The 12,941-nt window shown below is 39.9% G+C and overlaps 1 protein-coding gene across 1 annotated transcript; it reads right to left on the reverse strand.

The window, feature by feature from the left end:
- Positions 1-4,111: 4,111 nt before the first annotated feature.
- Positions 4,112-12,693, reverse strand: LOC131195114 (proto-oncogene Mas-like). The gene is made up of 2 exons (XM_058176752.1): positions 12,575-12,693; positions 4,112-5,611 (listed from the first exon to the last, which is right to left on the reverse strand). The coding sequence occupies exon 2, from the start codon at positions 5,044-5,046 to the stop codon at positions 4,123-4,125; it is 924 nt and encodes a 307-aa protein (XP_058032735.1). The 5' UTR covers positions 5,047-5,611; positions 12,575-12,693; the 3' UTR covers positions 4,112-4,122.
- Between the last annotated feature and the right edge of the window lie 248 nt (positions 12,694-12,941).

The raw sequence follows: 12,941 nt of genomic DNA on the forward strand, positions 1-12,941 counted from the left end.
CTGGAAACACTAGTGTCAGGGTTCAAGTAACACCCACAATGAAAGAAGATTCCAAGGCTTGATTGGAGCCTAATTGGTAGCCTAATTAAGGAACTACCAAGGAGGAAAGAAGACTCCTATCAACATCTACAGTGCAAACTATCTATCATTGGATCTATCATTGATCCTCAACAAGAAACAGAAATGAAAATAAATCAAAATAATACCCATTTCCACAGAACACGGCAACCAATACGACTATCACCTTTTCAAGAAAAAACTGATGCTAAAATGGGAAGCTCAACATTCAGTTATAATCAGGGGTGAAATGCAAAATTTGTTACTGCCGGTTCTGTGGGCATGGCTTGGTGGTGGGGGTCATGTGACTGGGTGGGCGTGGCCAACTTTTTTTTTTAAAGCATTTTTTCTACAACCTCTTCAGCCAAAAAAAAAAAAAAGGCAAAAAAAAGAAAAGCATTTTTTTTAAAAGGCTCCTCTGACGATCCCAGCTGAGTTGCCTGATCGTCAGAGGCTTTTTTTTTCTTTTAAAGGCAAAAAAACAAACAAACATTTTTTTTTGCCTTTAAAAGAAAAAAAAGCCTCTGACGATCAGGCAACACAGCTGGGATCGTCAGAGGAGCCTTTTAAAAGAACTTTTCTACAACCTCTTCGGCTGAAACTGCGTTTAGTGCCAGGTTTGTACTCCTTTCTGCCTCTCCTCCTTCCTTCCCTCCCTCCCTCCCTCCTTTCTCTCACTCACTGTCTCTCTCTCAGAAATGAAGCTTCCCCCCACACCTCATTTTTTGGCTAGCACCCAGCTGAGCAAAACAAACTCCTCCCCCTTTTTTTTGGCTAGCACCCAGCTGAGCCACACGATGATCAGAGGCTTTTTTTTTTTTACTTTTAAAAGCATTTTTTCGGCTGAAGAAAAAATGCTTTTAAAAGTAAAAAAAACCATCTGATTATTGCGCGGCTCAGTTGGGCATGTGGGGGGGGGGGAGGAATTTTTGCTACTGGTTCTCTGAACCACCTCCCGCCATCGCTACAGGATTGGGCGATCCAGTCTGAACCGGGAGCATTTCATCCCTGGTTTTATCCATGAGCAATGGTGAAGGATAATGGAATTCTAGCTCAACAGCATCTGGAGAATTGTATGTCTTCTGTCTCCACTAGTCCAGTATTTACCAAATCAACTGAATCAAAAGGAGGACAACTCTTACAACAAGAAAGGACTTTATAAAATCACATTTAATTGACAATATTTTTTAAATGATTCCAGAATGATTGACAATCTCCATAGGCATTCCAGAAGAAAAGAATCAGAGATAGACTGAAAAGATTTCAAGTGATAATATCTAGAAATTAATCTCTCTTCATATGCAGAATAGAATAGAATAGAATAGAGAAGAAAAGAAAAGAAAAGAATGGAATGGAATGGGATAGAATGGAGTGGAGTGGAGTGGAGTAGAGTAGAGTAGAATAGAGTAGAGTAGAGTAGAATAGAATAGAATAGAGAAGAATAGAATAGAGAAGAAAAGAATGGAATGGAATGGAATGGAATAGAGTAGAGTAGAGTAGAGTAGAGTAGAGTAGAGTAGAGTAGAGTAGAATAGAATAGAATAGAATAGAATAGAATAGAATAGAATAGAATAGAATAGAATAGAATAGAATAGAATAGAATAGAATAGAATAGAATAGAATTTTTTATTGGCCAAGTGTGATTGGACACACAAGGAATTTGCCTTGGTGCATATGTTCTCAATGTACATAAAAGAAAAAATACCTTCATCAAGGTACAACATTTACAACACAAATGATGGTCAATATATCAATATAAATCATAAGGATTATCAGCAACAAAGTTACAGTCATACAATCATACGTATATGAAGCAGAGGACGAAGCAGAAGACACAGCTACAATGTTGTTTTTTGGCAAAGCCCAAACGCCGTTGCAGGTCTGTTTTAAGCCTTATGGGAGGGGCCAATCATCTCCTGGCCTTACTCCCGAGTTGTCCTCTCTGCTTGAGCTGCTCTTGCCTTCTAGCAGCTCTTCTCATGCATGCCTGTCTACTGTCAGCCTCTGGAGACTCTGGAGTCTGCACCTCACTTCCCGATGGCCCTTGCCCCACCTCAGCCTCATCGCTGTCCAACTCCATTGCCAGCTCCGTAGGCTGCTGATGGACCACAACAATGGTAAGCTTTTTCTTGTGGCAAGTTGGCAGTGGTGAGTTGGCCACAGCAAATTGGTTGTGGTGAGTTGTCCCATTCCGCCATAGGGTTCACTTGTTGCGGCTCAATCCAGAGAAGGTGAATCTTTCTTCTGCACCTGAGCCATAATCATGCAGGGTTGCTCATATAGAGAGTTTGGGAATTTCAAGGGGTACAAGAAGGTTAGTAGCAACCACTTTGCTTTTTTTTTTTTTTACATTTATATCCCGCCCTTCTCCGAAGACTCAGGGCAGCTTACAGTGTGTAAGGCAATAGTCTCATTCTATTTGTATATTTACAAAGTCAACTTATTGCCCCCCCAACAATCTGGGTCCTCATTTTACCTACCTTATAAAGGATGGAAGGCTGAGTCAACCTTGGACCTGGTGGGACTAGAACCTGCAGTAATTGCAGGCAGCTGTGTTTTAATAACAGGCTTCTTACAGCCTGAGCCACACCGCGGCAGCCTGAGCCACACTGTTTTTATTACATTTATTGTGTCATAATTTCAACAGCTGCCTATTCAGTTTAAGAGACTACTTGTAGATGTTAAATTCCCAAGTGTGCCTGGATTAGAGTACCTAAAGAAAGCCTCTTCTTTCATACTAAAAACAATCATGGAAACATTGCCAATCTTGGGAAATAAATGAAACACTCTGAGCTTTGTGGTTTCATATTTTAAAGTCATTTAAAATGGTGGGTTTTGCTTCTGCTTTGAGAATTGTTAACTACAAATATCTACTTCTGCTTCCTTGACTATGCTAAAGCCTTTGATTGTGTGGATCACAACGAATTGTGGCAAGTTCTAAAAAGAGATGGGAGTACCAGACCACCTTATTTGTCTCTTGAGAAACCTGTATGCGGGTCAAGAAGCAACAGTGAGAACTGGACACAGAACCACTGATTGGTTCAAAATTGGGAAAGGAGTCCAGCAAGGCTGTATACTATCACCCTGCCTATTTAACTTATATGCTGAACACATCATGAGAAAGGCGGGGCTGGATGAATCAAAAGCTGGAATTAAGATTGCCGGGAGAAATATTAACAACCTCAGATATGCAGATGATACCACTCTAATGGCAGAAAGTGAAGAGGAACTAAAAAGCCTCTTGATGCGAGTGAAGGAGGAGAGTGCAAAAGTTGGCTTGAAACTCAACATTAAGAAAACTAAAATCATGGCATCTGGCCCTCTCAATTCCTGGCAGATTGATGGGGAAGAAATGGAGGTAGTGACAGATTTTATTTTCCTGGGCTCCAAGATCACCGCACATGGGGACTGCAGCCAAGAAATTAAAAGACGCTTGCTCCTGGGGAGGAAAGCTATGGCAAATCTAGATAGCATACTAAAAAGCAAAGACATCACCCTGCCAACAAAAGTGCGTATAGTCAAGGCTCTGGTTGTCCCAGTTGCAATTATGGCTGTGAAAGTTGGACCATAAGGAAAGCTGAGCACCAAAGAATTGAGGCCTTTGAACTCTGGTGCTAGAGAAGACTCCTGCGAGTCTCTTGGACTGCAAGGTGAACAAACAAGTCAATCCTAGTGGAGATCAACCCTGACTGCTCTTTAGATGGTCAGATCCTGAAGATGAAACTCAAATACTTTGGCCACCTAATGAGAAGGAAGGACTCCCTGGAGAAGAGCCTCATGCTGGGAACGATTGAGGGCAAAAGAAGAAGGGGACGACAGAGAACGAGGTGGCTGGATGGAGTCACTAAAGCAGTCGGCGTGGACTCCAGAGGATGGTAGAGGACAGGAAGGCTGAATCCCACCACTGACTATAGGTCACCAGCTCAGTTATTCTGTATTCAATTCTCTCTTCTGGCAGTCCTGTAATTGCCATAGCATATTTGTCTGAATAAAAGATCAGATCCTAGCAGGGAGCTATAAAAATATAGATTTCCACCCCCTGCCACTCTTGTGTGTAGATTATATCTAGGTATCAACCGGGACCTCTGATTGCTCGTCGCTCTCTTCTGCCTCCTTGAAAAGTGTTTGGAGATTTACTTTTAGGTTGTACATAGAACGATGTTCCTTCCTTCTCCCCAGCAGAAAATAGATCAACGGATTAACACTGCTGTTTAGACAGGCACATAAGTAGTCGAACACAATTAAGTTGAAATATTTGTTCCTGGAAATAACATTGACGGCATAGATGGCAATTGGCGGGAAAGAAAAGATGAGGAAGAAAAACAGGGACAGCAAGATGGCTACCAGAAGCTTCCTTCGTCTCTGCTTCTGTGATTTGACGTAGCCTTTGATGAGGAGGGCCAGAGTCGAGACCATCATGAGCGGGATGCAAACTGTGATATAGATGAACACGTGATAGAACCGGCTGAAACTTCGATGGCGCTTAACCAAAATCAGAGTGTAATGAATTCCACAGAAAAAGATGGAGACTATCCAAATAATGGCGCAGACGACGGTGGACAGGTATGGGGGCTGATGACATCGATGCCAAATGGGGAAGAAAAGAACCAAGCACCGGTCAATGCTAATGACAGTCAGAAGAAGTTGACCGGTGCAATAAGTGAATGCTAACATTTCAATTATTTCTATCAGAGAGTCTTCAATCGTCATGTGCAGAATTGCGGAAATAAATATGAATACGAGAGTCCCACTGTCCGCCACAGCCAAATTAAGGATGTACACAGTGAAAGGATTCTTCTTCATCCGGCAACGCAAAACTTGGATGACGGCGCCGTTTCCAATAATCCCTGGAATACAGATTAAAAGGATTAAAGAATAGATTATCATCCCAAAATATCCAGTATGATAAATTTTGCTCTTCGAGTGGATGGCCTCAGTGCCATTGTGTTCAGTATAATTGAAGGTCAGGTTTCCCATCTTAGAATCCATTATTTCAGAAGAGTTGGTTGTCGTGTTCTGCGGAGTTGAATCTTTTCTTTTAAATTTAATTTCTGCTTCTTGTTGAGGATCAATGAGGGATCCAGAAAGCTACAGGATGAACCATTTACCCTTAGTTTAGTCAACAGGCACCAAATGACATTTGCATCTATTCTGGTTTTTCCAAGAAGTATGGCAGAGGATGTGGAAAATTTCACAGAAGTTCTTCAGAATAAGTCACTTGCGTTATGCTTTTGTGGACTTCTGCTTTGCTTCTCGCTCAAGAATGCAGATGTGGCAACATCAATGCCTATAGATTATTTTATCCTTTCAGTTTTCAGTCGTATGGATCAATTCAGCATCTGACAATTATAACTCTTCAGAACCCGTGAAGAATTTGAATCTCCCAAAATAAAGGACTTCTTTCTCCTCAAAGCTTCTCCACACGAGCAAAAGAGAAGCATCTCATGGAGGAGAGTTTATTTTAATCACATTGACAAATAAAAGAAGATTTTTTTTCCCCCCGGTTTTGTGGTGAGTTTGTTTCCTGTGGTTCTTCACAAGAAATGTATGATATCTAAAATAGAAAAAGCAAACAAACAGTGGTCATAGGATTTTTTTTTTTTAATTGAAAAAGTTTTAAAAAAAACAAAAACATTTTCCCCCCTTTTTCCCCCCCTCCCTCCCAGAAAACCCCCTTCCCCCCTCCCTTCCCCCCCCCCAGGTTCCCGGGTCAATCACAAGGTATTGTTATACATAAACCAATTGTTTTAATGGCACACAATACAACATGGATCTTTCTATCCTTATTTTAAAATGTAACTAAAATGGCTGCAAGGTAAAAGTAAAGGTTCCCCTTGCACATATGTGCTAGTTGTTCCCAACTCTAGGGGGCAGTGTTCATCTCTGTTTCAAAGCCGAAGAGCCAGCGCTGCCCGAAGACATCTCCGTGGTCATGTGGCTGGCATGACTCAACGCCAACGGTGCACGGAACGCTGTTACCTTCCCACCAAAGGTGGTCCCTATTTTTCTACTTGCATTTTTTTATGTGCTTTCGAACTGCTAGGTTGGCAGAAGCTGGGGCAAGTAACGGGAGCTCACCCCATTATGCAGCACTAGGGATTCAAACCGACGAACTGCTGACCTTTCGATCGACAAGCTCAGCGTCTTAGCCACTGAGCCACCGCATCCCAAAAAATGGCTGTACGTGGTTATTAATCAGAATTCTTATCCTTCCAAAATGTTCTTTTTTGGGACCATATTTAAAATAGGAGAACATTTAATAAAACTCTGGCTCAGTGTTTCTCAACGTTGGCAACTTTAAGATAGATGGACTTCAGCTCCCAGAATTCCTCAGCCAGACATGCTGGCAAGGGGATTTTGGGAGTTGAAGTCCAGCAATCTTAAAGTTGTCCAGGTTGAGAAATTGCTCTGGTTGGTTTATATTTGGTCACTGATTACCCTTATTTTTTTAAAATAGCCCACAGCAGATGTCAGCACTTAAGAGATAAAGAACTTATTGAAAGAAGCAGCCAACTAACTTAGCCAACCTTGATTTAGTTTCCGATTGGTCTAAAACTTGGCAACTCCAAATCTCTACTAGCAAATGCTCAGTCTTACATATTGGAAAAAAGAATCCTATCAACATTGATGGTCATTACCTAACTGATGACCTCCACCCTGTCAAAGATCTTGGAGTTCTCATATCAAATGACCTTAATGCCAAAGCCCACTGCAACTACATAGCAAAAAAGGCTCTAAAAGTAGTAAACCTAATTTTACGCAGCTTCTTTCCCAAAAACTCTACACTACTAACTAGAGCATACAAAACATTTGCCAGACCTATTCTTGAATACAGCTCATCCGTCTGGAACCCATACCACATCTCTGACATAAATACAATAGAACGCGTCCAGAAATATTTTACTAGAAGAGTTCTTCGCTCCTCCGAAAACAACAAAATACCTTATACCACCAGACTTGAAATCCTGGGATTAGAAAACTTACAACTCCGTCGACTTCGACATGACCTATGTTTAACACACAAAATCATCTATTGCAATATCCTTCCTGTAAATGACTACTTCAGCTTCAATCGCAATATTACAAGAGCAAAAAATAGATTCAAGCTTAATGTCAACCGCTTCAAACTTGATTGCAGAAAATATGACTTCTGCAACAGAGTTGTTAATGCTTGGAACTCATTACCTGACTCCATAGTCTCTACTCAAAATCCCAAAATCTTCAACCAAAAACTGTCTACTATTGACCTCACCCCATTCCTAAGAGGACTATAAGGGGCGTGCATAAGAGCACAAAAGCGCCTACCGTTCCTGTCCTATTGTTCCCTTTATTATATCAAATTAATATAGCTAATGCATATTCTTTACTTATATATATATATATATATATATATATATATTCTTCATGATATGTTTTTACTTTTGACAATGTTTATGTATACTGTTATGACAAAATTAAATTTTAAAAAAACCTATCTAGATGGCTCTATTCATAAGCCAAGCAAATACTGCCAGCAGAAATCCATTCAAGACAGGATACTTTGAAACTGCTTGCAGCAAAGTGTGACAGCTAACAAAAGCAGAGTGTTAGGATTACAAGCAGCCCCTCAGCCAAGATCCAGTACAGGATGAAAGTCATTAAGCCAGAGGTTGACCAAATTAGCTCACACAAACACCTATGATTTGCATTTCCTCTTTTCTCTATAGAGCCAGCTATGACCCCTACATAACCTCTACATGACCCCCAGATCCATAGGGATCTGACAACAGCCAATAGAATATTAAAGGACATGTTCTTACACAGGAACAGGAAGCTCAAGTTCAAAGCCCAAGAGAAGGTATAAACCCCACCCCCACTCTCAAATTCACACATGTGGTTCTGCTTCATCAATAAACCATCTTTCCAATCAGCCTCCATGTTTCCAGTCTCTTTCTCCCAGCTTGGAACTGAACCAGATGGGTATTTCTTCCAACAGTGGGGAGAAAGATCAGAGAAAATGACACGAAAGGAATAACCAGCAAATAAAAAGGGACAAGAACATTTGGCAGAATCAGAGACAATCTCTGCTGACTTGAAAAACATTATTAAGGTGAAGAATGGACACTTAAAGTATCAAATCTGGCAGAAATGGCAAAAATCTCTGCTTACTTGAAAGACTATACACAAGAAAAATATATTTTAGAATGGAAAATGTGGATTGATTATATTCAAAATAAGTATCAGATAAAAAAATATCAAATAGCATATGAGTAAATTTAGGAAATATTTTGTATTAGATATATTTCTGAAGGAAAGGGGAATTGAGAGTGTGATTAAGTGTGGAGAGACTAGAGATTATAATTTAGGAATTATTTTAGATTATGATTGTTAGTTTTGATACCCTGCATTTTGTTCTGGGAAGTCAGGGTGGGGGATGGGGGGTAAGGGGGAGGGAAATTGGGGGGTTGAGGCTAGAGATGGAGTGATGGTGAATGTACAGGGATTATTGAAGATGTATAAATATAATTAATGTAGGGTTGGGTCTGCCCAGTTACAATTTTAGAACGGTGGGGAGGGAGAAAAGAGAGAGTAGGAGGTAGGAAAGAGGAGAAGAGGAAGGAAGAGGGGTAGAAGAGGGAGAAGGAAGGTGTAGGGTGGAGGGAGGAGAGGATGTAGATAAGAGAAGGAGAGGAAGGTCTGGAAAGTAGAAGGTAGAAGAGGGAAGAGTGTTAAAAAGGGGGGTGGTGACTTGGCAGGCCCGACTAATTGTATATAACTGTACACTGAATGAGTTGTTTGACATGATTGTAAAAATAAAACTTTTTTATGAAAAAAAAAACATTATTAAGACATGTAGTTGCACAACACAAAGACATTTCCCGAGAAAGTTCTTCAGAAGGAAAATAAGACGCTTAGAGTTGGGTCATGGGTAGGGAAAAAAAAAACTGACAAGAGAAGAGGACCTGAAAAATGCATCTTCACAAACTTTCTGACAAACGTTTGAAAGGAAAGGATGTTCTTGATGAATAACCACATTTGTCCCAAATAGCAAGAGCAGAATAGTAGGTCACTGCAGATGGGTTGTGGGACCACATGGTCAACACTGCGACCTCCCTAAAAAAGGATTGGGCCTGTGCTTATAATTCGCAGTGGTAAAAATGGAAACACTCTAAATCAGAGGCCTCCAACCTTGGTCCTTTTAAGACTTGCGGATTTCAACTCTCAGAGTCCCTCAGCCAGCAGAGCTGGCAGAGGAACTCTGGGAGTTGAAGTCCACAAGTCTTAAAGGGACCAAGGTTGGAGACCCCTGCTCTAAATCACGCTATAGTGCAGAGCAGGGGTGAAATCCAGCAGGTTCTGACAGGTTCTGGAGAACTGGTAGCAGAAATTAATAAGTGGAATGACTTGCCTGCAGAAGTTGTGAATGCTCCAACACTGGAAATTTTTAAGAAAATGTTGGATAACCATCTGACTGAGATGGTGTAGGGTTTCCTGCCTGGGCAGGGGGTTGGACTAGAAGGCCTCCAAGGTCCCTTCCAACTCTGTTGTTATATATTATATTATATTATACTATACTATACTATACTATACTATACTATACTATACTATACTATACTATACTATACTATACTATACTATACTATACTATATTATATTATATTATATTATATTATATTATATTATATTATATTATATTATATTATATTATATTATATTATATTATATTATATTATATTATATTATATTATATTATATTATATTATATTATACTATACTATACTATACTATATTATATTATATTATATTATATTATATTATTATATTACATTTTGAGCAGTTTGGAGAACTGGCAGCTGCCACCTCTTCCTGGCCCCAGAGTGGGGAGGAATGTAGATTTTGCAATATCCTTTCCCTAGGAGTGGGGAGGGAATGGGGATTTTGCAGTATCCTTCCCCTAGGAGTGGGGAGGAATGTAGATTTTGCAATATCCTTTCCCTAGGAGTGGGGAGGGAATGGGGATTTTGCAGTATCCTTCCCCTAGGAGTGGGGAGGGAATGGAGATTTTGCAGTATCTTTCCCTTGCCACGCCCACCAAGCCACGCCCACAGAACCAGAAGTAAAAAAAAAATTGGATTTCACCACTGGTGCGGAGGTGTCAAAGTGAAAGCCAAGGGGCCGGATCCATCCCGTGGAGTGCTTAGATCTGGCCCACGGGGCTGCCCTGGAAACATTGAAGGAACGGCCTACAATGCTTCTGCTATGTGTGGACCCTCTCGAGCTCCATTTTCGCTGGCAGAGGGTTGCAAGAGGCCGTAGCAGCCGAAAACAGAGCTCGGGAGTCCGTTTTCTCCGGCAGAGCGCTCAGGTCATCACAGGCACCCCCAACACAAGTGACATCAAGCTGGCCACGCCCACCCCGTCTTCCGTAGGTCAAACACAACCCTGATGCGGCCCTCAATGAAATCGAATTTGACACCCCTGCTATAGTGGGTGCCTCAGAATTGTCCACATAGTCTCCAACCAGATGTGAAAACTCCATTCTATTACTGCTTTTACTGCAAGAAAAAGAAGATATGGGTGGTTATGTTGACTAGGTTTTACAGTGCTGAGGAAGTATATGTAGATAAGATGTATCTCCTCCGCTCAGCTGTTTAACTGATTTTTTTAGTACAATAACAATCATCTGTGATGGATATCTTTCTGAAAGAGATGTGATATCAAAGAATCCTATTCTAGCAGTTTCCGAGCCTCGCCCTGAACTAAGAGTTCCTAGTCAACAACCATGCATATCTTCACACCAAGCTGCTTGCAGTATAATCAGTATACTTTCTGACAAACGTTTGAAAGGAAAGGATGGTGTTTGTGTGTGTGTGTAAACATATATATATATATATATATATATATATATATATATATATATAGTCTCATTCGTCATCTTCAGGCTTCAGCCGTGCTTCTGGAGCAGTGTGTGATCGCAGCTGCGATCACACATTGCTCCCAGAAGCACGAAGCTGAAGCCTGAAGATGACGAATGAGACTTCGTCGAAACGTCGGCAAGACACTTCCAATTTTACACGGGAGAAAACCCGAACAACCAAAGACCTATATACAAACACCCGTGAAAACCTCAGAAAACAAATATATATATATATATATGTTTTTTTTCATTTTTCAGAATACAAACATTCTATCTTTCCTTAAACAGTGTGTCGTCTGAGTTCAAATATCTCTGTGCGCCAACCTTCAACATTTACAGCATTATTCACTTTAATATAATTCTCTAATCTTAAAATTATAGTATATTAAACAATTAAACATTAGAGCCTATTCGCTTTACCCCTTAACATGTCTTCTAGTAAAAATACAATAATAGCATTACACATAATTATCCTCCTCATACTAACAATTATCATCTTTATACCTCTATGTTAACGTATTTTCTATTCTTCTTTAATCTTCTTTTATTTCCAGTTTCCCTTTTTACTCCCTAATCATTGATAAAATACTTCTCATATCATATAATATTCAGCTTGTTCTTTCTCTTTAATTGCTAGTGTTCATCTGTTAATTTCTGCACATTTTAATATTTTCCTAATCAACTTTCTCCTCAATAGGAATCTGTTCACTTTTCCAATGTTGTGCAAATACAATTCTAGCTGCAGTTAGAACATGGATAATTAACATATAACATAATAAAAGAGTTGGAAGGGACCTTGGAGGTCTTCTAGTCCAACCCCCTGCCAAGGCAGGAAACCCTACACCATTTCAGACAAATGGCTATCCAATATTTTCTTAAAAATTTCCAGTGTTGGAGCATTCACAACTTCTGGAGGCAAGTCGTTCCACTTATTGATTGTTCTAACTGTCAGGAAATTTCTCCTTAGTTCTAAGTTGCTTCTCTCCTTGATTAATTTCCACCCATTGCCTCTTGTTCTATCCTTAAATAAGTATTCTCTTTATTATAGCATTCGGGTAAAATCCCCAGCAAAAAATATTTCTGGTTTTAGCTCAATATGTTTGTTTTGTTATCTTTTCTAACCCTGTCCTTATTTTTGTCCAATATTTTTATGCTTCTACACACGTCCACCACATACGATAGTAAGATCCAGGTATCTGGTGGCACTTCCAACATTTAGCTCACGTATCTTTAAACATCTTTGCCAACCTCACTGGTGCAAGGTGCCATCCATAAAACATCTTATACAAGTTCTCTTTATATGCAATCGACATTGTTAATTTGTAATTCCTATCCCACAGTTTCTGCCACTTATCTAATTCTATCACGTAACCAAAAAACTTTCACCCATGCAGAAAGGATGTTCTTGATGAGTTGTGGGACCACATGATATAATCTCCTCCACTCCACTGTTTAACTAAACTTTTTAAGCAACTAATCAGCTGTGCTGGATATCTTTCTAAAAAAAACTGTGATATCAAATAATTATATTCTAGCAGTTTCTGAGACTCACCCTGAACTAAGAGTTCTTTTCATATAACAGTTACCACGATGAAAGCTCTATTTTAGCTGTGGACATACCTGGTGATGATTTTCAGTAGTCCCTGGTGAGAACCAACAGATCTCTTTGAGAATCCAAGGAAATCCAGAAAGGTAGATTTCATTGAGGAACCCAATTTTGTCTGTATTCGATGTTGCCTTTGTGAGAAAGAAGAACGTATTCAGCAACAGGGAACAGATATCTGTGCTAAAGAGGAACTTCCTTTACATTTTGCTGTAAAACTGAAAAGCGAAAGATAAAATGTTTTTACAAATTTGTGGTGTGTGTGTGTGTGTGTGTGTGTGATTTTTAGAGACTTAATAATAACTTTGAAGGAGAAACAAACATCAGACTGAAAACCAGTCTAATTTCATCCCTGTTTATAATATCTGTAAGATGGAGAAAACA

The sequence above is a fragment of the Ahaetulla prasina genome, chromosome 3 (assembly GCF_028640845.1).
Source record: "Ahaetulla prasina isolate Xishuangbanna chromosome 3, ASM2864084v1, whole genome shotgun sequence".
Lineage (NCBI taxonomy): Eukaryota > Metazoa > Chordata > Lepidosauria > Squamata > Colubridae > Ahaetulla > Ahaetulla prasina.

Excerpts from the sequence above, each read along its gene's own strand:
- LOC131195114 (XM_058176752.1), bottom strand. The coding sequence starts at position 5,046 with ATGGATTCTAAGATGGGAAACCTGACCTTCAATTATACTGAACACAAT.